Source organism: Perissodus microlepis, chromosome 16 (genome assembly GCF_051167445.1).
Source record: "Perissodus microlepis isolate ML-2025 ecotype Zambia chromosome 16, ASM5116744v1, whole genome shotgun sequence".
Lineage (NCBI taxonomy): Eukaryota > Metazoa > Chordata > Actinopteri > Cichliformes > Cichlidae > Perissodus > Perissodus microlepis.
Window position 1 is genome coordinate 1,710,989 of NC_140476.1, and position 24,555 is coordinate 1,735,543.

Genomic DNA, 24,555 nt, shown 5'->3' on the forward strand with positions numbered 1-24,555 from the left:
TTTTCAGTTCTGTTTTATCCGTCAGGTAAACTGAAGGCGTGGCCACGGCTGATTTTCCAGCAGGCACAGCGGTCAGCTGCACAACCTCAGGGCTGACACTAAACCTCACTGAGTAAATAATCTGACATCAGAGAGAAAAACACGCTCTGAACACATTAAAAGTATTTATTGAAAAATAAGAATCAGATATTCAAACCATAGTCATACAATTGATTGGCACTTTAAAACAAAAGGCTGTCAGTTATGAAGTGGGAGGAGCTCAGTCATAGTTCATCCTTCACCTGAAAAACAAACATGAAAACGCTCGTGTTAAACTCCTGTTAGAACAGCACGTTGGTCCAAACGTTCACTCTAACGTGTCTTCTTGGTGGTTGCAGTGACGCCTCACGTACACCAGATGGCGCCACAGACTGTAGAATAATAAAACTATCCCAGATTTAATGTCGTTTCCTCTTCTTAACGTGCAAAAAGTAAAATAAGATCATTAGGATCTGTTTGCCTACCACGACATGTGAAAACCTCTGCTTGTTACGCAGACATCCTGTGACTCTGACAAACTTGCATGTCATCTTTCCTACAGCTGACCACAGCACAGACAAGCTGCAGAGCAAACAAAGCATTTGGGTGTTTCTCACGTTTGTCCTGTGGCAGGAACATGGGAACAGGTCATCAGCAGGCTGCTCCACGACTTCCATGTCCTTCCGGATCTTCGGCTCGGTGACCTGGAGTTTGGCGTACTCCTAGTTCGCACGCATAAATATGACATGTGAGGGAAGTGCGACACATTTACATCGGTCCAAATGGAGAATAATCAGCATTGTGTCAGTGCGACGCACGCGAGCACAGTAAGACTGCGCGAGTAGTAACATTGTATACTTTTTCAGTCGTGCAGTAACTCTGAAACTGTAATCACATTACCTTGACCAGTATGTAGTAATAACAGAAGATGGTGTCTCCCATGAGGTGACTGCGGGCAAACTGCTGACCTGCGAGAGCAATTTTCTTTGCCTGAAAGAAGAAAACAAAATTACACCACCTTCACTCGTCATTAGTGAAACCAGCGAGGATCCGGTCACGTGTTCTCGTCACCTCTTCGTCGTGGTCACGCGCCCACTGGATCTTCTCCAGCAGGTCTCCCAGGTCTGCCCTGACAGGGATGTAGTGCTCCCACGCTCGAAGCTGCTTGTAGAAATGTTCGTAGTACCCAGAATCCTGCTTCAGGACCACGCTGTCCCCCGCCAGCAGGTACGGCAGCCGATAAGCTGCCACAGTGCCATCAATGTTTATTTGGTACTTGTACTGGTGATGCATGGACACAATGAAAACACACACATTAGCATAAGAATATCTGACGTAATAAAAGCGTTTTTATGAAATATAATTCATCTCACCTTGAAAAAGTCAAAAAATGAAACATGTTTGACGAGCGGCCCGTAGAGGCTCTCATCGTGTTTGAAGAAGAAGAAATTAGTAAAGGCGGCGTCTATGATGTGCGGGTGAGCCCTCGAAAGCTTGACCAGCTCCAGGCGCTCCTGTCGGCTGTCCCGCCCCCTCCAGAAGGCTGTGGCGTGCTTCTCGGGCCACGGCGGCCCCGTGTTGGCCTGAACCGACATCATGTCCAGGCTCACCCTGTACGGCGGGCAGAGGACGTGCTGAATGTTACATCCTCTGCAGTTTGTGACATCACTAACCTCACAGGTGAGCAGGTGACGGTCCAACATTAAACAGCTCTCATTATCACACATGCATTAAATATCAACTCAAACAGCAGAAAGGTGAGAGGAGGAAATGCAGGTTCATATTTCAGTCTGCTTACTGACGGCCTCGGTGATGGCAGAGCAAGCGTACATGAAGAGGAGCAGGAATCAGGTGACCCTGAATCCTCCCTTAGTTATGCTGCAATAGATGTCGGTTGCTGGGGGATTCCCATGATGCACTGGGGGTTTCTTCTTCTCTCACTATGTGTTAACAGACCTCTCTGCACTGAATCATATCTGTTATTAATCTCTGTCTCTCTTCCACAGCATGTCTTTATCCTGTCTCCCTCCTCTCACACCAACCAATCACAGCAGATGGCCCCGCCCCTCCCTGAGCCTGGTTCTGCTGGAGGTTTCTTCCTGTTAAAAGGGAGTTTTTCCTTCCCACTGTCGCCAAAGTGCTGCTCATAGGGGGTCATATGATTGTTGTGTTTTTGTCTGTATGTATTATTGTAGGATCTACCTTATAATATAAAGCGTCTTGAGGCGACTGTTGTTGTGATTTTGTGCTGTGTAAATAAAACTGAATTGAATTTACTGCCAGTTTCTGTGGTAACGTAGTAATACTTTAGCTGAATCCACACACAGAGCTTTACCTCCCCATGGTCTCCAGGACGGACTCGGTCAGGTCATAGGTCGGCATGACGATATCTCTGGTGTTATTGGAGCCACACCAGGAGAAGATGGGATGAAGCTTCTCAGGAGGCTTCCTCTTCTCCAACGGCCAGTCACCGAGATTAACAAAAAACTCCACATCAGGGAGCCGCACCTGAAAATGTTTCATGATAATCATTACTGTTGCCACTGTCTGATCGCATATCTGCACTGATGATGACGATGATAACCAGCATGCACTGCACCAGTTGTGTCTGAACGTTTCATCCCTGATGTATCAACATATTCGGACATTAAAAATCTAAGTGTGTTTCTGGTCGTCTGAGCGACGGCTGAGTAAAAGTAAACACAGATTACCTTTCTGGTGAGAGACAGCAGGACGGCATCCATAAAGATTCTAAACCCGACATGTTCCCCAAATGTTCTCACGTAGATCTAAAGACAACAGAAACACATTACAGAAAACAGCTGCTCACCAATCCAAGATTACCTTCACAGGTAATAGATTACACCACTGCACAGGATTACAGGAGTTACAGGACAGCTATGCATGAGTCATTACTGCAATGATACAGTGACTTTAGTATTTCATTAAACTATAAAGAAAACAGACAGAACTGTAAAATGATGCAGACATTAAAATAAATAAACAACTCAGCATGCTGGGAAATGTGGGAATGACTTTTATCCTTCTCGCTCATTTAAAGTGTTCAGATATGAAATGAACACAGAGCACATTTATACACAGCTCACATTCAAATTTGACAAAAACACAAAGACAAAGCAGTTTTTGATGCAGTTTAACGGACGGACAGAACAAAGCAACAGAAACCCTGAAGTGTGACACTCGTCACATTCACCTCTGAATAAAGGGACTCGGCTGCACTTACACACACACAGTATGAAATGCAGTAGCAAAGTACTACTGTAGTAGTTTTTACTACTAAAAGCATCAATTTCACTTTACCACAGTCATACTTTTAGAGGGAACTAGTCATGGAAGCGGATACGTTCCTGAATATTCTCATGTAATGCGAGCAGTGTGTGAACCGGGCTTTAGACTCATCGCTATCACAGCAGCACTCATGCACACCTGCCTCTGCTCTTACAGGTGAGTCACACAGCTCCAGGGTCCAGGATGAAGGAACATTACCCTTCCTATTCTTCCCTTCTACACTCACCTTTGGATCTGATGTGTGTCCAGAGGCCTACATGGTGTCGTGGTTTAAGACGACCTGACTGGATGACTGAGAGGCCCACAGACAGCAGCTAAAGCTGACTTTCTCAGCTTCCTCTCAGGTAAAACATAAACACCTATGATACGTCTGTGTTTGTTTCCCCAGGTGGAATCACCTTGTTGTCTTTGACGGTGTAGTGGCAGAGGCTCTGCCGCTGTCCGAAGCGCTGTGGGATCTCCTGTGCGTTACGATCTGGGTCGACACTCGGGTAAAAGGACAGGTCCCTCTCTATCTGTGCGAAGGACGGAGGACAGTGCATGTGGGCCTCCCACGCAGAGCCGCTCTCCCGGGGACAGTTGCATCCCTCGTGATAGACCGGGCCTGCAGACGACAACACTGACTCATTAAGTTTCTGGATCCAGCAAAAACAGCAGGTGAAGACTCAGGATCGAAGCGTGAGCAGGAATCAAGTTCATGATGTCATTTATCAGAGTGAACATCGCAGCTTCACGGACCGCGCCCTACCTTTGAGAACAAACGGTGACTTGGCAACGTGCTCGTTCTTCAGCAAAACGTGGATGTGAAGCTCCGAGTAGGTGGCGTACATTCGGTAGCGGACCAGGAATGAGCCATCCCGACGATCCAGGACCTGGATCCAAATCCTGGTGAACTGCTCCACAGGAGGCACAATCTTTACTTCAAAGGTTTTCTCACCAGGTGATGCAGTCAAACTGTGGGAGGAGGGAGAATTCAAAGATATCTACTGCTGCTCAGGAGGACAGCATCTCAACTTATAACAACAAATATGAGCCGATGTTTACAAAGCAGTGGACTTAACCTTTGCCAGTTCATCATCTGTATGGTTCATTTCAGCGCTCACTCACAGTTTATACTCTCTACATGCAAGAAGGTTTAAAGTTTGTCAGTCAGTGCTGTTGGAGATCTTAAACTGATGAATTACAGAGTCTGATCCACCACGCAGGAACATCTGGAAACATCTCTTTAGCATGACACTCGGACCTCAGCATTACTGAAGCAGTGTGGGATCATCCTGACAGAGAACACAACCAAAGGCAGAAACATTCGAGGAAGATCTTTGACTGTCCTTCAGGAAGCCTGGAGAACAGTTCCTGAAGATCCTCACAGAGCTGATGGAGAGCTCAGACTGTGCTGAACAATAAAGCGGTCATACTAAATATTCACTCTGACGCTTTTTGAATCATATAAACTCTCTTTGCTGCATTTCCATATTCATCGGCACATTCGTGTCCCCTTTCTCTTCTAAGATAAAGAACAGAGAGGTTTGACATGGCACTGGATATCTGATGGAGATACGGAGGAGACTCAGAGAAAGACGTGATTTTGCACACAGCTACATTCAGACCTTTGATACTTCTGACTGTTAAATCACACCTGCGTGGTCACATGTGAGGTCTCCGGCTTGCACATGCGCATGATAATGAGAAAACCAGTGATGTGATTCTGACACCCCGATACGACAGTAAACTCCAGGCTCTGCAGCTGGAGTCGCATACCACAGGCCTCGTGTTACTCACTTTTTCCCCGAGCTGTCCGCCGCCTGTATGTAGAAGAATCGAGCTGGAAGGACGACGCTAGCCTCCAGCCCAGGTCCCCATACTAAAGTGTTCGCAGCGCTGGGGGCCGAGCCCGCCTGAGACCCCCGCAGGTCATGCCCGAGCACAGCCAGGCAGAAGAGCAGCCACCACGGTCGCAGTGCAGACATACCGGCCAATGCGCAGGCTCACACGGGTTACAGTCGTGCGAGCTCTCGGCCTCTGCCGGCCCAAACTGCCATTGTTCGTTCAACTCTGTGAAAACTGAGCGGACGGACTGAAGTCAGTGTGCAGCGTGTGAACTTCGCTTCGCTCCATCTAGACTCACACGACTCACCGCAGACACCGCATTTCACATCCGGTTAGAACGAGCGCGGTGTCGCTGTTTCAGGAACGTTAACGCTGCTAGCACACCGGCAGCTAACTCAAACAAAATCTTTTACAGTCGAGTAAACAATTAACTGAATAAAGGGGGCGGGACAACAGAGCGCGTTGTGAGACCCGATTGGCCAAGAGACCGATGGCGCTCCAGGTGTAAATGTGATTGGACGGAAACACGGAAGTTAAAGTCTTCGGTACAAGCTGGCCTGAATGTAAGTGGTTGGAAATGAAAACTTTACCTCATATTTAAATAACAATAAAATGACTCCTCCCACTACTGGTAATAATATAAATGATAATAAACATGTTATAAATGTCACCTGAAAGTTATAACAAACTATAATTAATGTGATTTTATACGGCGCAGTCGTATTTGTTTTACTAGATATAATTTTAATATATTTATTTGTACAAAATAGAAATGTTTTTAAATTAAATTTGTACAAATCTGAAGTCCTGAAAGATTTCAAAGAAATTAAAGTTTAAGAACTTTTTTTTCAGTGTAAATATTAAATATTCTGTTTGAAAGTACAGTTCGGGCCATATGTGGAAAATTAAACCATTTTTGTAACTCACAGCTTTAATTCAAATAAATAAAACCCACAAATCTTCCCCCGTCTCAGAGGCTCAGAAGTAGTTGGTCAGACTAACATAATTTTGAATACAAACTTTATATTTTAGTATCTGGATAAAAGTCTTTGCAATGATATTTTACTGCCTGGTGACATCACCACGTGCTGTTTCCTTACCTGAGATGCTCTGCCAGTGTCTCTCGGCTGCTTGTTTCTGAGTCTCTGCCTTAAGTTTTGTATTTAATAACTAAAGCTGCTCTGTTGGGCTGAGATCAGGTCACTGACTCAGACATTGGAGACTTTCTTTGCTTTCCTTGAGAAAGTCTTGGGCTGTTTTTGCAGTTTGCTTTGGCTCATTATCTGTCTGCACTGTGAAGCTCTGTCTGATCAGCTCTGCAGGATTATCTGAATGTGAGCAGAGACGGAAGAGGAAGCCCTGAGCTCTTCACAGCTCATCCTGAGGCTTCGATCAGCAGTCACAATAAAGACGAACAACCTTCTTCCACTGCAGCCATAGCCGAACTTTGGCTCGTGAGCTGTTTCCTGCTTCTCCAGTTTCTCTTCCCATTACTGCAAACAAGTGTTTATGTACCACTCTGCATTTATTATTAACTCCACAGCGCGTCTTTTGTCCCATCTTCATCCCCTCACCCCAAACCAGTTGCAGCAGATGGCCCCCTGGTTCCTTCCGACTGTCACACATGATCACAGGGGATCATATGATAATAATAATGATTGCATTTATATAGCGCTTTTCGAAACCCTCAAAGCGCTGTACAATTCCACTATTCATTCACTCTCACATTCACACACTGGTGGAGGCAGCTACAGTTGTAGCCACAGCTGCCCTGGGGCAGACTGACAGAAGCGAGGCTGCCATATCGCACCATCGGCCCCTCTGGCCATCACCAGTAGGTGAAGTGTCTTGCCCAAGGACACCTTCCGGTTACAAGACGAACTGCCAACTCTTTGAGCCACGATCGCCCTGACTGTATATCATTGTAGTTCTTTACCTTCAGTATAAAGCACCTTGAGGCAACAGTTGCTGTATAAATAAAATTGAATGTAAACCGTCTTTATTTACATTCATGAAGGTGTCTCTTTGACAATAACACTCCTCCCTCCTCTGGAGTGTTAAAATGTTGTTTTTTTTAACTAAAGAAAGAACTCGCGATCTTCCACCTCAGCTGCCTTCTTCGGTTGATTGGGTCCGTTTTTTCTGTCTGTGTGATACGTTGATTCCTTTTCAGCCTAATGAGGGCCTCCTCGACTTCCACTGACAGCTCGTTGGGTTTGGATAAAAGCGTAACTGGTTAAACTGTTTGTCAGTCAATAGGCCAATTATTTTTAAGCCTCTGACAGTGGGGACAGCCATAGAAATGAACAGTAAATGCAGTACTTTTGTTAAACCTTGAATAAAATCAGGGAGTCTGCACGTTAGTCGCGTATTGATTTATAAATGCGCTGCAGTGGTGTATAAAAGTACACAAACTGTGTTCCAGTCAGAAAACTTATGGACCTACTAAATCTAACAAAACTGTCAAAATAATTAAAGTTTCTACATAAATATGATGCACTGGTAAAATCAGTCTTTTTGCTTTTAACATCACAGAATATCACAGTTACATCTGTTCATGAACTATTTCTGAGCTTAAAATGAACTCCAGTCCTCTTTATGTCATTAGACTCACCTGGCAGGTAGCTTTGAATTTACCAGAGGAAGGACAGTTCTTAGTCTGGAAGCTTTATTACTATTGATGAAAGGTAAATGACAATAACTGCATAAACCTGATCCTGGCTTTACCTGTGGGTCAAAACGTGGTTACTTACCTGAACAAAGGTCAAACTAAAGTGCTTTTGCACTCGCAGCTGGTTTAGTGACGAGAGCTCTCGGCCGTGTACATCAATCAATGTTTATTTCAATTTGCTGTTGCATCAACATATTTTCAGATCATTTTTTGTCAAGTAATTTCTATTACACTAGTATAATATCAAGAAGAACAGAAAGTGGTAGAATCCATTTAAATAAGACAAACGTTGCTGCCATCATTGAAAACCAAGTGAATGCCTCTTTAACATACTACAGTGTGAAGAACTACATCGTTCCTGTGATTTAGACAGAGCCAGAATACCAGATACAGTACCAGCAGTAACAGGTACAACATATACGAGAAAATATCCCAAGAATATTTTTTATTTTTTATTTTTTTGTTTCACCTTTCACCCAAGATTGAACTGTACAGTTAATATAAAAACTGAAAACATAGAAACCAAAAACCTTCTAACAAAACACCCTGTCAGCAGAATTGGAGTTTTTTTTGTCATTTTTTTGTGTATTTTGGTTTTGTGTTGTTTTTTCTGCACTTACACAAAACTCATTGACGGTACAGAGATAAGAGAGAACGACATTATTAGTTTGATGTGTTTTAGACACCCCGTTGAACCAAGTCGTGTAATCTCTGAAATCCAGGTAGCCTGGCTGTAGGATTTCAGGTGAAGTCGGTAAAAATAAAGTGTGTGAAGGCCGCTCGAGCCTCAGGAATGTGTCAGCCGCCTGACAGGAAGCAGGCAAAGATGATTAGCAATGCAGACTCACGTGTTCCTCTTATTGTTTCAGGCTGTGGATGTATGTGCTGCCGTGCACGTTTCACGCGGGAGTGACGCCGCCACGATCAGCATAAAGGTCTGATGTGTGTGAGAGACGGATGCCGGTTATCCCGCGTTTGAGTTTTCAGTTCAAAATACAGACAAATACACAAGTACAAAATATCCTCCTCACTCGATGTTGTTCGTCCTTGTCGTGTGGCTACCCACTGACACGTAACACAATCACGATGTGATACACGACGACCATGTATCATGACACGTTTGTTGTTTTTAAAATACAAAAGCCTTCGTTAAAGAGGCCGTAACCATCAAATATAGGACTGCGACACAAGGATATCATAGTCATAGTCATCAAGAACGATATCGAAAGGAAGAGAAACCAAAACCGAACGAACGCCTTCATTTTTTTTTTCACGTACTCGACGGCTGAACATCACTGGAAAAAACTGTCACTTCTCCCGAACCGCTTACTGACAAACAACTCCTCTTCATGTTCCCATCACGAAGACGGTGACAATCACCACGAGTACTGCCTGTCATTATGAAAAGACGACTGCTCGGGTTGCACACCAGAATGCACCAACTGCAGAGTGAGGTGGAGAGAGATGTGAGGGTGTCGTTCACGTTGGCTGTTCTGGCTGAGGGAGGGTCCAGGTTGTGGTTCTCTTTCTGCCTCACTCACACTTGCACACGCGACCTAACGTCGGACGAAGGCAGCGATAGACTCAAAGATCAGGGACAACTAAATATTTTCACGGTCACCGTTCTCCTCTGCTGTGAGCCACAGGAAACCCGGATCAGCTCCTCCGTGGTTTTTATGGCACGTGAATATAAGTTTGTAGTATAGATATAAACACATTGACCACAACACGCTCCCACACCCACGCCTTCTCTCGTGTTCATTTCACGGGTTTGTAAGTTGCAGCAGCTGAAAAGTGGAACTAGATTGCTGAGAGCTGAGTGTTAATACAACTGAGTTATATTTCATTTGCACTGTGCAGCCCAGAGTACGAACAACGTTTTAGCGGTTTTTAAGTGTGTGTAGACAAAGTTAACTGTGTGCGTTTGTTATATATAGTGTGTGAAGTAATATGAGCTGAGACTAAGGAGTAAAAAGAAAAAGAAACATTAAAAAAAGGGAAAGTAACACAACTTTTGGCTTAGTAGCAATGCAGGTATACGTTTCCCTTTTTATATATCATTTTTTGTTAATATCTCAAAAAATAGAAAGTTTTTCATAATTTGTGTTGTTGGCTTACATCATAAATAAAACGTCTTTTTATGTTTGACTCTCATGTTAAAGTAGCATGCTGCTTTTTAATATGGCAGTTGTATATTTTTAGTCATTCATTGCTGTTTCATGCATTTCTTGTTGGTTTCTTAGTTTTTGACTATCTACACAGTAAGGTCCAGAAAAACCGCGCGCACACACACACACACACACACACACACACACTTCCAGTTCCATCTTCAGACCTTCAAATGCCGCCATCTCCTCACCGTCCTTCTCGCTGCAGGTCTAGACGGGGAACTAGCCCGTCCTCATCACTCAGCGATGTGACAGTGTGTGCATGAAGCCAAGCCAGAAGCCATAAAGACAAAGTCACTGTGCCTCTCTTTGAATGCTTTCATTTTTGAAGTGAAAGTCCCGTCGCGGCATATCGTTCCCAGCAGCATGAGGGCAGACCGAGGCCTCCGTCCTGCTATTAGAACTGGTACCACTTCTTGTCCTTGCATTTCAGCATCAGCTGGAAAAGATACAAAAGGACATCTTCTTAATGAGAAGGACTGAAAGCTTGAGAGGATTTCTTTTTATTGCATCGGGGAGTAAATTATTGATTTGCCAACAAGAGAATCATTTAATAACCACTTTTGTTGGCTTCAGTTCAGTTTTTGTTAATGTCTCAAAATCCAAAGTTGTACATTTAGATGCTCTTTATATTTTCACATCATGTTATGTTTCATTTTCACCTCATGAGCGTGCTTGGAGAAGGCTTCTGCACTAGTCATCATTAGGGCGGTGCGCTCCTCCAGCTCCCCCAGCCTCTGGCCTCTCTCATCCAGAGCAATGCGCGCCCTCGCCAGCTCGCCCACCGCTCCACTAGCGGCGACCTTCATGCCCTCCACTCCTCCCTGTCCAGGGATGTGCTGCGCAAGACTCCGAGAAGCCTTCCCAGCCGCAGCCTCGCCGACTGTTGGAACGAGACAGAATGACAGGGGTGTGGAAATCAAACGCACCCTGGGGTTCTTCAGACACGCCTCCTAATTTTGCCAGCTGACTGTTTGTCATTGTTTGCCAACACTGTGTGCTCGCTCTGACTGCGATTGCCTCGTCTGATAAAAGTTAAACTAGTCTGAGTATTTTCAACTTAAGAAAACTTAAGGTGTTCTCACATCGCCCCGTCTCACTGCGCGACCTCTTATTGGTTAGAGCGAGTGCTAGTCTCACAACCAAAGCCACAAAACCAGGAAGTACATCTTATGTAATCTGCCATGTGCAGGCTAAAGACATTCATGTCTTATTATTAGCAGTATAATATGGTGTCATGCATTCTTGAATGCTTTATATTAAGAAAATAATGTAGACAGACAACGCACAGAGCTCTTCTCTGTCAAAGGTGTGGGCATTTCCTCCAAAGAAGCCTTTTAAAAATCCTCGGTTCTGGGCTTCTGGTGTTTCTATTGGTGTAAACAGCTCTCCCAGCATTTCCTGCAATAAAAAAAAAGAATTTTAGAAGTTGCACGAAGGATGTAATCAGAGAAGATGGCAGATAATTCACTGGCCATCAGCAACAGAAGGAGGGGATGATTGCCAAATGGCCAATTTTGCCAGCCCTAGTGCTGACCTGCAGGTTATCGCACATCTCCTGGCTGTATGTAATTCTCTGGACCTCTGTGGGGGAGCTGAGGTACAGTGCCTGCCCCCCATTGGTGAAGTAAAAGGTTCTTGCAATGCGCATGTCTGTCAGAGGCAGGTAATTGACATCCATGAGCGGTCTTAAGCTGGGCAGACTGTGGGCAGAATGAAAGAGTGAAGAAAGGTAAGAACAGCTGTGTAATAATTACTGAGCTTCAAAAGTAAACTACACTGAACATCAGAATAAAAAGAAAGAAATCATTATTATGTTTCTTTTCTAATCTTTGGTAACAAAGCAGCTTTTCATAGGCTGTAGTCTCAGAGGTAAACTGCACGAATCGGTCTTTAAGTCTGACGTCATTAGTCAAACGAACACTGCAGCATCACTGAGAGTTACAAACTGTCTAAATTCTTTCATCTTTAATAAAATGATCAGCATTGCTGCTTTACCAGGTGTAACAATTAAGTTTAACATCCATGAAAACAGGATTTATTAAATTTAACAGAGTTAGAAGTTAGAAGGAAGTTAGCTCGCTAGTTAGCTAAACATGATATAGCATGTTCTGACTGAGAGATTTCTGGAAAATTCAAACGTACAGCTCTGCTATCACTTCCAACATAAATGAAGACAGAAAACTAAACAGCAGTGACGTTTGTAGGGTTACTGAAGTTTGGCTAGCTGGTATATAATGATGTGCTACGTGATCGCTAACTACACAGCTATGTTAGCATAACATGAACACAGTGAAGCTGGAGGATGAACGCTAACTTTTTTCCACTCGATAAAAGTTAACGTGAAGGTTCCCGATGGTTAGGGACAAATGCAATCGCATGGCAGGATGCTGTAAACGGACCAAACTTCAGTCAGGAGAACAACTGAGATAATCCATCCACAATACGAGGTTAGTTAATATACTGCTGCATGGGCTGGGCTGTAGCTACATCAGAAGGGTTTAAAAACTGAGTTTTAAAATGAACAGTGGTGGTAAAAACCGAGAGAGGCCGACAGTGATCACTGACTGTTTTTAGGGGCTTGTTCAGATTAAATAGAACAAAATACAAAACATGTTAAAAACACAGCAGCCTTAATAAACACAGTAGTTTGGACTCGGAAGCAGGTTCATCACATCATCACTTAAAGACCAGATAGAGCCAGACCATTCAGCATCCACCCAGTGAGTGGCCCTTGCATAGAGTCACATGTAACTCTCAGATTTCCTCTGCACCAAAACGCTCTCACTGACCGGTTCAGATTAAGTATCCTTACCTGTGAAAAGGAAAAAGCTGCTACTGCAGCCACGTTCAGCTTAACAGTGCAAACACAGAAATGATAGCTGCGCTGACAGAGCAGGCTTTAAAGTAGGCCGTGCTACAGCGTGCGCAGATTAAAACTAACATCTAATAACAGAGAACTCGAGCGGCCGTGGTCATACCTGAGCGTCATGACGTGTCCGTTTGCACAGAAGCAGGCGAGGCACACGCTGTTACACACAGACACCACGTCAGCCCTCAGCACAAAGGACGACTCTGTGATGTTGTGGACAAACAGGCAAGACTGCGAGGGCATCAGGAACACTTTGGCCTGCCTCTCAGAGCACACCACAGCCAAGTGTCCGTCTCCACAGACGTCCTGGGAGGACGATGGCGAAAAGTGGACCAGCTTGCGCCTCCGTGGTCGGTCGGGGTCCTCGGGGGCGTTGTGGTCCCGCCAAACCTCGTAGGGGGTCTGAATGAGAGCTCCCATGCAGTCCAAGAAGCTGAAGCGTAACACAGAGCCCTTCAGCATCAGCACCGCTCCTGTGAGTGTGTGAGCAGAAGAGGAGAGGGACCCAGCACACAGTGGGAGAGAAAAGTCTTTAAAGCTCAGCACAGGATGGAAGACGGCGCTAAGCGTAACATTTCAGTCAAAAAGACGCGTCTATGTTCTCACGTGGTCTTTAAAACTGAGCATGTATGTACAGATCACACCACTGCTGCCAGAGTTCTGTCCTCGCCCCACCCCAACCGGTCCTGGCAGACCTCTGCTGTAGGTCTCTTCGAGTCAAAGCGGGGTCCTTCCTTTCCACTGTTGTGATTTTCCCTCTAATACTGCCTGTAATATAACGTTTGTATAGCTATACAAAAAGGACTGAATGATACAAGGTAAGCTTCACAACCTTGTACACTTAACTGCCTCACAAGTGCAACTACTGGATGCAGTAATACATTACTGACACTTTTCAGACGCTACATTTACTACGTCGGACGTTATCCAATAGACGCCCACAGGAGCACTTTAGAACGAGAGGAAACAATCCTTTCTTCTTCTCTCGAGTGAATCTGTGACCTTCCAGTAATAAGCTCGCTTCTTATAAGTTTAGTCTCAAGAGAAGAGCTGCTGCTTCAAAGGGACTGGAAATTTGGCTATATTGATGTTTTTACTTTGAACGGGAGACCTTTTTTTCAGGAGCGGTAATGCGTGGCTCCGAGTGGCTCCGTTTTGTGTAGACTGTAGAAACACTGTCCACACTCTGGAGTACAAAATCAAGCCATTTGCAAAATAATGCATGGTGGATGCCCATCAAAGTTTCAGTGAAAGAAAATCACGTCTAATTGAAACAAATGAGGCCTTTGAAGCCTCACAGCTTAACACGGTGCATCTGTGGTCTTGGAGAACGATCTCCACTTACTGTAAGAGTCAGCCACACATTTCCTCTCATGTTCATAACGACCGTTTGTGTCCACAGAATTCAAACTGAGTGGAAGATGAGATTTGTTTGGTCAGATCAGTGTCCCGGGGTTTAGACTGAGCTCCATCAAAGCAGCATCAGCATCACTGACATGATAAGTTTATTATGTACTGTGGCCACTGTGGTTCGGCTCCAGCTGTTCAGGGTAAACGTCACTGTTTCATACAGATCTGTGACAAATCAGTTTCCTCTACGCACCAAATGACCATTTTACTTCAAAGGTCATTTTAATGCAGTTTTTCAATGACAATGAATCCACATTTTTGCCTTTTGAAGCCATGTGGTCCTAAACTTTGATCAGCTGTAACGCAGCATGGGTCGGGGTCTGCGACTCAGCATTTGGAGTCCATGTTGAAAGTATGCTTAGTTCTTGCGCTGCTATTATTAGTTAGGATTTAGTTGAGTTTCATTCTGGTTTTGTTTCTTCTACAATTCCTGATTTATAAGTCGTCTCTTGTCATGTGTTTATTGTCTGCATGTTTCATGTTGTCAAGCCGGTGTTGTCATGTCCACGTCTCTCCATGTTTTGTGTTTCTGTGTTCAGTGTGCTTGGTTTTACTTTCCCCCTGTGGCACCATCATGTTCGTTTGTGTCAGCTGTGTTTGCACTTCCCTCGTTACCCTCCTGTGTGCTTCAGTCCGCTTACTGTTCTTGGTCGGGTCGTCTGTTTGTTTCCAGGTCATGTCGTAGAGTTTTTGCTCCTACTGTTCAGGTTTGTGTTTGGTTTATTTCATAGTTTCATTATCGCCTGTTCCTGTTCAGTTTCATGCTCTAGTCTCTTGTCATTGTTTCCATATTTAGCCACAGTTGTTTCCCAGTTTAGGTTTCAGTTTAGTTTCACCCTTGTTTCAACTCGCCTCGCTTGTCTCTTTTTTCATCAGCTTAAATCAAAACCATAGTTGGTTTCTGTTCTGGGTCCGTTCCTCAAACACACCGGCTGCTCAGCCGTGACAGCCTGTTTCAGTTTAAGTGATGTTTCCAATAAATTTCATGCTCAAAAAAATGTTTCGTCTCACTCAGATTTCTTCTTGTTGCAGATTGAAGCTCTACTTGGAACCAACCATGCAAAATATGAATTTTGCCGTTTTTCAACTTTTGATTGGGACTCATTCCAACACAGTCGTTTGTAATATGAAGTCACTGCACTGAACTCACCTTATGAACTCCTAAATGAAACATTATACTGAAAAACCTGCAGTTCTTGGAGCCTGGTTTAAACAAACGTTACACCAGAACAAGCACGAGTCACAGCCTGGTACAACTATCGCTGTTGGTCTCTGTTGCTATAGAAATATACATGACTCTATCCAGAATATTGTGACGCTTCATTCATTCGTCCTCCCTCATTAGCATGATGGCAAACTGCTGAACTACAGTGAAACTACAGAGGACCTGTGGCCCTAATCATGACCGTATCATAGTGTTGTTGCTTCAGCAGTATCATGTAGGCCGGTATAGTTTAAGGTGACTAATAACTTTGGTACTTTTGCAGTACAACCCAGTATCGGTGGTACTTACCACTTACGCCCATCGTGACAGGCTCTTCCATCCTTTCCTCCTGATCAGTGGGGATGGACATGGGGATGAGCAGCACCACGCCTAAGCTAGTGCCCACCCACAGACACGGGGTGGGCAGGACATCGTTCTTGCGCCCGTACGACTCTCCGAACTGCAGCGTGGTGACAGCCTCTTTGGTGTCGCGGTCAATGCTGGAAACACTGGAACTGCGCGAGCGGGTGAAGGAGTTTTCACGACTCTCTGCAGCAGCGTCCCCAAACACCCGGCAGAGGCACGAAGGAGCGTGACAGATGATGGCGAGAGAGCAAAGAGGAAATTGGATGGAGTTGATTGGAGTTGGATGTGTAATTGATTTATAAGAAGAGCGGTGCAGAGAACAGCAGCATGGTGGAGGAGAGGGAATGGAGCAATGAGGTGATGAGCAGTTAAAGGGAAAGAAGCACACAGTAAGAGCTTGAGAGGATACAGGTGCTAACGTTCAAAGTAAGGTTTCTGCAGATTTTATATGATGAAGAAATGGAACAAAAATGTCACTGAACAGATGTTTGAAACACAGAGGAGCGATAAATCATTGCAGAGACACGGGAACATGTTTACCACCGAACACACGCACAAACACGCGCACGCACGCACACACACACACACACACACACACACACACACACACACAGACACACACACGCACCCTTACACGCACCCACACACACACAGACATGCACGCACGCACACACAGACACACGCATGCACGCACACCCACACACACACAGACACACACACCCACACACACAAACGCACACACACACATGCACGCACACACATGCACGCACGCACACCCACACACACACACACACACACACACACACACACGCTTTTAAAGCCTTCAAGTCTGAGTTTACTGAGACTGCAGTGGTTTTAAGACTCTACTTAGTGGCTTTGTGGTATTCCCAAGGACACACACACACACACACACACACACACACACACACGGGGGCACTTGCCACAGATTGAACAAACTTGTTTGATTATTTGAGTGCTGCACGTCGAGGTCCTTCGCTGTGCACCTAAAGCCTCCATCTTTAAAGTGTTGCTGCATCTGTGAATTATTCAGAGCCAGCCGACGTGCAGCACTGCAGCCCAACGTTACACAAAGTGCAGACTTTACGTAACAGCGACTGCAGATGGTCGCCGAAGCTGGTGTACACATATCAAGCTAAGATAAATGAAATGTTGGCAGCTGCTCAGTTTCAGCAACACTTCTGAACAATATTCTGAGAAGCAAAGCTGTGTAAGTGATTCAGCTCTGTGTTTGTCACATGAGAGCTGTGAGTTGGCATCAGCTGTTTCCATTACGCTTCCTGGCCGTGGATGCGCAGAAACGCTTGTCTGTTGTTACCTGTCGTCTGTGTTAAACTAACGAAACAGCAATGTGATGCAACAATAACATGTTCACTATTGACGAGCCCGCGCTGGCTACGGCATGCTTACAGACAGAAATCATGCTGCTATGAACTGCTCAACAGACGGCTTCACCAACTCCAGAAGCTTCCAGGACATGAGCAGACACTTCATGTATGCTTTAGATGATACAGGTCCACAGGACGGACGGACATTCTGACGGACGGACGTAAAGTAGTCAGCAGGACAGCAGGTGATGCGTTTGTGGCCGAAGCCCTCTTACCTCGGTCACTCCAGCAGTAGGAGGTGGTGCTGTGGTGCTCATCGTGGGAGTACATAGTGACTCCGTGTAACTGCTGGAGCATTGCCCTCCTGGATGCATGCCCTATTTGTCCCCCACAACATGAACCCCATAGGACAAAGCACAGCGGCCACCACCAGAGAAACAGATACACACATGTGTAACCATCCAGACAGACAGACGGACAGCAGTACGAGAATGACAGGAGGGAAAGAGAGAAAGAAGCCACTGAGCATGGAGCTTCAAATATACACCAAGACAGAGAGAGCTGCACAGGAGGCTGCTCGGCTAACTTTCTGCTGTCCAAACAACCTTTGACTCTCTTCCTGTTTCTGTCTGGACCCCTTTTAGCACCGCCTGCTGTAGTAAGCACTGGTGGACAAAGAAGCAGGCTTCTACTCGCCACCTGCTGTGATAAGGTGCACCTAATACACTCTACTGAAGGACGACCGCACAGCCCTGTTGCACACAACCAAAACTTTAATCGAGCTTCCTTTGAAACTGCCACAAGTGCAAAACTGGTTTCAAAGCAAGTGCAGTGTGAGCGAGAATCAGCTGCAAGCTAAACTGGAACAACAGGTGATGTGAAGGATCTTTTTCAGGAAGACCAATATGTGCTAAAATTGTGATGCGTTGACAACAGAGCTGAACAACGCTGCTGCAAACACGGCACAAACTGTTCCTCGGCTGTGAGTCCGGATGGCAGCCGCTCAGTTTCGCAATGAGTCGCCGGGGTGTGTTTACGCTGTGTGACAGAGCCTGTGGGGTGCTGGCTAATGAAAGTCAGGCGCAGCGGTACTCTGACAGGACACAGGGACCCCTGGGGGGCCCTCACAGGGAGCAGGAGGCAGGCAGGCAGTGTCGGGGAGGTGATAAGGAGAAGGCAGGCAATCTGAAGTCGAGAGACAATGTGCTCGATTTATGCAGTGATGTTTGCACAAGCACACACACAGGTTAGAGGGACACACACCTGCAGACTCTTATCTATGGACTGCAACACAAATGAACATGATGCATATTCAGCTGTTTGTTAAACTGGCCTGTCGTTGGAAAGCATTAAATTTGGATATAGGTGTGCAAAGCTGAGTCACCTCAGTTTTGCGATGCGATCCAATAACGTCCGTATTTTACTGCCTGTGTTATTTTTGTATTCTGTAGGTGAGCAGACCCTGTAAGCCTGCGCGTGGGCTGCAGCACAGGTACAAAAGGGGAAGCAAACACTTGTTCTTAAACAATGCCCAGTGTGTCTGCAGGCACTCCTCGTGGCATCACACAGAAGTATTTTTAATATTTAAAAGGTGGGCTGCCCGACCGAGATGGGAGGTATGGAAATGTTTACTGCGCTCCGACTCTGCTTCCCTTGCCATTTCCCTCCTCTGTGTCCTTGCCCTGCGTGCAGATCTCATTAACATCGGGCTAATTTCTCGCACTGCTTGTTGACCTTTAATTATACTGGTGATCCTGCTGGCTCTTCACTGTGGTACCCAGTGCAAGTGATAAACAACAGTGCCAAAGGTAGGTGATAGACAGGGAACAAGTGTGCTGAGAAAAGCCACTGTTCAGGTATAAAATGTGCTCATTAAGGCCAGTATAGACCTTCTTTTCCCATTTTATTATCTTCTTCTCCTTCTTGCAGCGTCCTGTTAGTCAGTGTAAACAATTAGAGAATATGGCTCATCCAAGCTAACTGTGGTGTCCTCCTTCAGTCTGCAGCTCTGTTTAAATCCATATTTATCATATATCCTATTTTGTTCTAAAAACCTGGGATAAATGAAGGGACAATATTTAAAAGACTTCACAGAATCACGGTCCCTGAAACATGAGTGCAATCAAAAAAACTTCCCAGCAACTCAAATATTAGGTTATGTAATATCCTGTGTACTGAGTGGACTTTCTAAGTGGGCAGCACAAGAAGTAAAGCTGGAGCCGTCTCCACACTGTAAAAAACAACATGTGCTTTAGAGCACATGAAGGCTGTGTTATTCCAGGTCAAATAAAATAAGGTGCATTAAGACAAACATGACAAAGTGCAATGAGAAGCCCAAAGCTCTGCGCCTCCAACAGCCTGCGTGTGCACAGGCCTGCAGGAAAACCCCCCTCGTGTTCTGGACGCTTTGATGACAGCTGCAAAATCATTAAAGGCAGAAGGACACTCGGTGTTTTAGTGGATGCTCAGGCAGCGTTCTAACACACTTAAAAAGCTAAAATAACAACGTTTTCTTTCCATTTGGTGTTAAATTTCTTGGAATGGCTTCTTTGCTTCTGCCTTTATTTTGAAGTAAAGCCTGACGCAAACAGAAGGTCCGGGCAAAATGTTTCAATGCATCGGGCTGCGCTCGAGTCAGGTGCAGCTAGGCAACCGGCATGGCTATGCTAATCACCACGGGCCCACGCTAGTATACAGTTTCATGGAAAATTACGCAACAAGTCTGTTGAACAGTTTCTTATGCATATTTTCACAGCAGCCTTGAATCATCTGCATCGGTGTGGTTGGTGATGCAGCTGGAGCCCTGACCGTGGCTTTAATAAAACATTCAGCTTATGCTAATGAAAAACTGCTTCCCTCTCGGCTCCAGGTCACTGTTGTATAATGAGGTCGGTGAAGATGGCGCCATGAATTTAATTGCAGAATTGCTGTAAAAGGGTCAGCTGTACTCCGGAGTAACGGACACGTGTTTTTAAGAGTGCCTGTTGATGATTCCAGCGTAGAAGCCTTTGGACGTGCAGAGCCCGGTGTGCTGAATGTGATCATCTGCCAAACTGTGGTGTGCTAAAGTTTCGTGCAGTTTGGCTACAATAACTGTGACATTTGGGAAACTGTCACAATGTTGAGCCTCCTATGGAGAGATTAGTTTGTCGTGACCTGACTGAGACTGTAAATCTGGCGGCGCCCGCGTCTAAGCAAACACAACCCACCAGTGGACCACGAGTGGAGCTTTGCAGGAGTGTACTTTCTGCAAGGGACGAGTTTATGTGGTGCATCAGCGCTTAGAAAGCCAGTGATTCATCAGGTGTACACGATGATTGGGCCCACTGTGACTGATGTACACGGGCTGTGTGACAGTCTGCTGCAATCTGCTCCACACTTTAAATCAGACCCTGCATCATTAGACGACTCCTCCACCCTCGGGGCCGACGGCCATCCGGTCTGAACCTGCTCTTAGGCTGCTGTTGTTTATTTTTAACACCTTCTGAATATAACCCGACCCTGTGAATCACCACAGAGACAAAGAAGCTCGCAGACACTCCCACTGATACTGCTGCTGCTCTTCTCCAACTGAAGCAAGATCATAAAACTTTTAATATGACAGGACAGAGTCAGAGTCCTGTTAGAACGAACGATCTGCATCTACTTTTTATGTTTATTCAAAGTAAATGGACGCCCTGCATTAGTGTTGTCTGTCAGGCTGTGACAGACTAAGTGCTACAATTCACACAAAATCTGTAATTACGTTGTTGCTAATCCTGGATGAGGCCATTTCTCTGTCACTTCTGAGGTCAGCAACTCGAAATTATACTGCTGGGATCGCAGTTTAAGTCTTCACTTGACAGGACGTTTGTTTATGTGTTTTTCTCCCTTCGTCTCGTTTGTCACTCGATGTGTAAAAGAAGAAAGGAAAACTTTATCCAGCAAAGGTCAAAAATTCATTCTCATTTTGTCTTTAAGATAGTCATGCTGTCTTGGGGAGATAAGGAAAAATCAATTATCAAGGCTTTTATGTTAGTCTTAAAGCAGCAGTTCTTGTTCAGCCAATCGTAGTTCAAATGTTCTGAGAGGAAAGTGAAATGTAACACCAAAGCCAGCAGGGGGCGACCTCTCTGTCTGCATCTATCGATCACCACAAACATCTTCCCAGTTATCTCACGTTCTGCTTCAATTTCTGTAATATTTTGGCCACCTAAAAAAAATCTGTCTCAGAGTGAAGATGGACTAAAAGAAACACAAAGACTGGCTCTGCACTTCTCTACTAAAATTAGCATCTCAGCTGTGATGTCATCCAGCGGTTTGTAGGGTCCCATTACGAGGCATCGAGATGAGCATTTTATCATTCCTGGTGTTTTGGAATCAGATTTAATGAGGGAGGGGGACTAAGCTTGTTGTTCATCAGCCAATGAGCATGCCCTGGATTATATCCCTGACTCAGTCCAAAATTCCAAAGTGGACTTGCTTGGATGTCTCCAAATGAGCGACTGAGCGCATAAATGGCATAGGAAGTATCGCCCCCTGGTGGCCATTAGGGTGAATGCACGTTTAAGGCACTTTAGCTTGCCATTATCATTCTCCTGTATTATCTAGAGCTAACACGGTATTTTCCGCACTATAAGGCGCACTTAAAATCCTTTAATTTTCTCAAATTATGAATTCTGATCATGCTTACTGACCTCGAACCGATTTTATGTGCTACACGGCGCTCAAAAATCTGTCAAAAATGTTTTAGTGCGACTTTGGTAAGCTACGAAGCCGCACCGCGTGATGGATTGTTGGAGCATCACAGCTACTGTACTCAGGAGCCTCACGGAGTAATCTGGGTCCTAAACTCTGTCATATTCAGGTCCCAAAGTCAAACGAACACTGCGGCATCACTGAGAGTAACAAACTTTCTAAATTCTTTCATCTTTAATAAAATGATCAGTGTTGCTGCTTTACCAGGTGTAACAATTAAGTTTAACATCCAGGCATCAATGAAAACAGAATTTATTACATTTAACAGAGTTAGAAGTTAGCAGGAAGTTAGCTCGCTAGTTAGCTAAACATGATATAGCATGTTCTGACTGAGAGATTTCCGAAAAATTCAAACGTACAGCTCTGCTATCACTTCCAACATAAATGAAGACAGAAAACTAAACAGCAGTGACGTTTGTAGGGTTACTGAAGTTGGACTAGCTGGTATATAATGATGTGCTACGTGATCGCTAGCGACACAGCTATGTTAGCCTAGCATAAGCACAGAAGAATGAGGAGAGTAAAGTTTGACTTATCTGACGGTTTTGTTTCGCCTAATGCGCCTTATGGTCCGAAAAATACAGTCGATGAAATTGTGTATTTGTAGGTGGTATGAGGGATGAACGGGGGGGTCTGTAAATTTAAAACACAGGGCTGTATTTCCTCCCCACGAGGGGGGGCTGTCTGATTGTTGGTGACTCTCTCTGTATTACTGTAGGATCTTTACATTACAACATAGAGCATCTCGAGGTGACTGTTGTTGTGCTACATAAATAAAACTGAATCGTTTCCCTATTCTAACTCAGATTAGCAGACAACGATATAAAAACGGCTGTAAAACCACGAATGCACACACATGACCACACAGAAGCGTATTACAGCCAGACTCAAAAACAAAAGCATATGTTTGCATTCATGTTTCTAAACTGATCACTGGGAATATGGAGCCTCTGTGGGTTCATCGCATTTTAAATGGTGCAAATCAAAGTGAGGGTGTGAATAAGAGCGAGCGCAAATGGAAAGACAATAAATGTCATGTCTGTTAATGAAAATGTCAACTCGTGCGGTGCTCTTGTATTATTGTCCTCCTTGAACTGTGCTCCTTCTGATGATAAGAGTTATTAGAGGTAAAAATAAAAACGTCCTGGTGGTTTCAGTTTGAGGAAATTGCAAACATCTACAAACTTATAACCCGTGTTTGTAGATGTGTGCATTCCCTTTGCTCATAGCTCATAAAAACTCGATAAGTGTAGCAACGCTACATGAAGTTTAATATGCGCTGTCATTTTCATCTCAGAAAACATCCAGAAGTTATTTATGAGACGAGAAAAACAGAAAGGCAAATAGAGTTATAATCATAAATCTGTGGCATGATGAGAAAAACCATCAGATCCTTCGCTGCAGAGCACAAAATGCAAGGAAGGAAGAAAGAAAGAAAGGAAGAAAGAAAGAAAGAAAGAAAGGAAGAAAGAAAGGAAGAAAGGAAGAAAGAAAGAAAGGAAGAAAGGAAGGAAGAAAGAAAGAAAGAAAGGAAGGAAGAAAGAAAGAAAGAAAGGAAGAAAGGAAGAAAGAAAGAAAGGAAGAAAGGAAGAAAGAAAGAAAGGAAGGAAGAAAGAAAGAAAGAAAGGAAGAAAGGAAGAAAGAAAGGCACAGGAGAAGTAAAAACTGGTTAAATCACTGAATCACCAACCTTCAGGCCTGCAACATCATCGACACAAGCAGCAGAGTCAAGGACACAATGCAAGGACTCGTTCTTGCATTCAGAAGAAGCAGAACCTGCAGTCTGAATGTTGTAAGCTGATGCTAATGCAAGCTGCACGAGTGCCATTTGCATGCTGTAATGCAACAGTGGTGTCCTGGTATGTGACTGTCAGCTCCTGCAGATGCAGTCTGGTTATTTTACCGTGCAGCTGTATAAGTGTGTGTTTGTTTTTCTTACTGTGTGTTGCTCTGTTTACCCTGCAGCATCCTCTCTGCAGAACCACACCCCGATTTTGGATTTCATGCTGCTAACTTGCATTAGCATGTGCTTGCCTTGTGTTGACCATGTGTCAGGCCTTTCTCCACTTACCCTGGGGTGAGAGGATGGCATGCACTTGCTGGGAGGGGGGTTTGTTATAGAGGGTTAGGGATGGGAGTTGGGAGGACAAGCACACACCTTCAGTGTGGGACACAGGCAAAGAGATCTCCATGCAAGCAGCGGACTGGGCCTTGCGGAAGGGCGGTCGGCCAGGGCCTCTGCGGGTAAGCCGTGGCCCCTCGGGACCCATCGGAATGCGAGGCTTCCCCGCCGAGCAGGGCTGGGAGGTGGGGCTAGTGCAATGTCCATTGACATGATCTGTAACAACGGCAAAGCATTAGCAAACAACAGAAAGAGGGATGTAATTCAACTTTAAACATATTCTGATTTACTGCTGCATTATCCATCTTCACAAGTCATTTAGTTTGATGGGAAGTGAAATAAAAATCAGGGCAGGGAACCTCGAATTAGGGAGATAACTGCTTTTCCCTGCCGGGAGACGCTTTGTCTACTAGACTGCAAAAAGGCAGGCTGACACTAGATGACCGATGAAGATGAATATTTCTGCAGTGTAAGAGGAGCAAGCTGATGCTGAAAATTTGATTGC

The 24,555-nt window shown here is 44.9% G+C and overlaps 2 protein-coding genes across 18 annotated transcripts in view; both read right to left on the reverse strand.

Annotated features, from left to right (window-relative positions):
• Positions 1 to 151: 151 nt before the first annotated feature.
• Positions 152 to 5,594, reverse strand: poglut2 (protein O-glucosyltransferase 2). 2 transcript variants are annotated; one of them, XM_084907698.1, is made up of 10 exons: positions 5,107 to 5,593; positions 4,076 to 4,281; positions 3,726 to 3,931; positions 2,730 to 2,807; positions 2,354 to 2,526; positions 1,392 to 1,629; positions 1,090 to 1,299; positions 919 to 1,008; positions 636 to 740; positions 152 to 281 (listed from the first exon to the last, which is right to left on the reverse strand). In XM_084907698.1, exons 1-10 carry the CDS (start codon positions 5,292 to 5,294, stop codon positions 264 to 266), a joined length of 1,512 nt encoding a protein of 503 aa, XP_084763824.1. In that variant the 5' UTR covers positions 5,295 to 5,593; the 3' UTR covers positions 152 to 263. The 2 variants fall into 2 exon arrangements, with proteins under 2 accessions (XP_084763824.1, XP_084763823.1); XM_084907697.1 differs by having other exon boundaries at positions 152 to 740; positions 5,107 to 5,594.
• A 2,382-nt stretch (positions 5,595 to 7,976) lies between these two features.
• stxbp5l (syntaxin binding protein 5L) overlaps positions 7,977 to 24,555 on the reverse strand; it is a 129,903-nt gene continuing 113,324 nt past the window's right edge. For 9 of the 16 annotated variants that reach the window (XM_084907690.1, XM_084907689.1, XM_084907684.1 and 6 more), the window contains 8 exons: positions 24,087 to 24,266; positions 17,467 to 17,568; positions 15,789 to 16,028; positions 12,975 to 13,338; positions 11,531 to 11,696; positions 11,283 to 11,394; positions 10,656 to 10,876; positions 7,977 to 10,432 (listed from right to left, as the gene is read on the reverse strand). In XM_084907690.1, coding sequence (XP_084763816.1) covers positions 10,391 to 10,432; positions 10,656 to 10,876; positions 11,283 to 11,394; positions 11,531 to 11,696; positions 12,975 to 13,338; positions 15,789 to 16,028; positions 17,467 to 17,568; positions 24,087 to 24,266 — 1,427 coding nt within the window. In that variant the 3' untranslated portion in view covers positions 7,977 to 10,390. The remainder of the gene's footprint in view (positions 10,433 to 10,655; positions 10,877 to 11,282; positions 11,395 to 11,530; positions 11,697 to 12,974; positions 13,339 to 15,788; positions 16,029 to 17,466; positions 17,569 to 24,086; positions 24,267 to 24,555) is intronic. The other 7 variants (XM_084907692.1, XM_084907691.1, XM_084907686.1 and 4 more) reach the window with 3 other exon arrangements.

What these genes read in the sequence shown, in the direction of transcription:
- poglut2 (XM_084907697.1), bottom strand. Translation starts at nt 5,294, where the DNA reads ATGTCTGCACTGCGACCGTGGTGGCTGCTCTTCTGCCTGGCTGTGCTC. An exon ending in CGCGTGACCACGACGAAGAG is followed by an intron (nt 1,009 to 1,089) that starts GTGACGAGAACA and finishes TTCTTCTTTCAG; the next exon opens with GCAAAGAAAATTGCTCTCGC. An exon ending in ATTACTACATACTGGTCAAG is followed by an intron (nt 741 to 918) that starts GTAATGTGATTA and finishes CGTGCGAACTAG; the next exon opens with GAGTACGCCAAACTCCAGGT.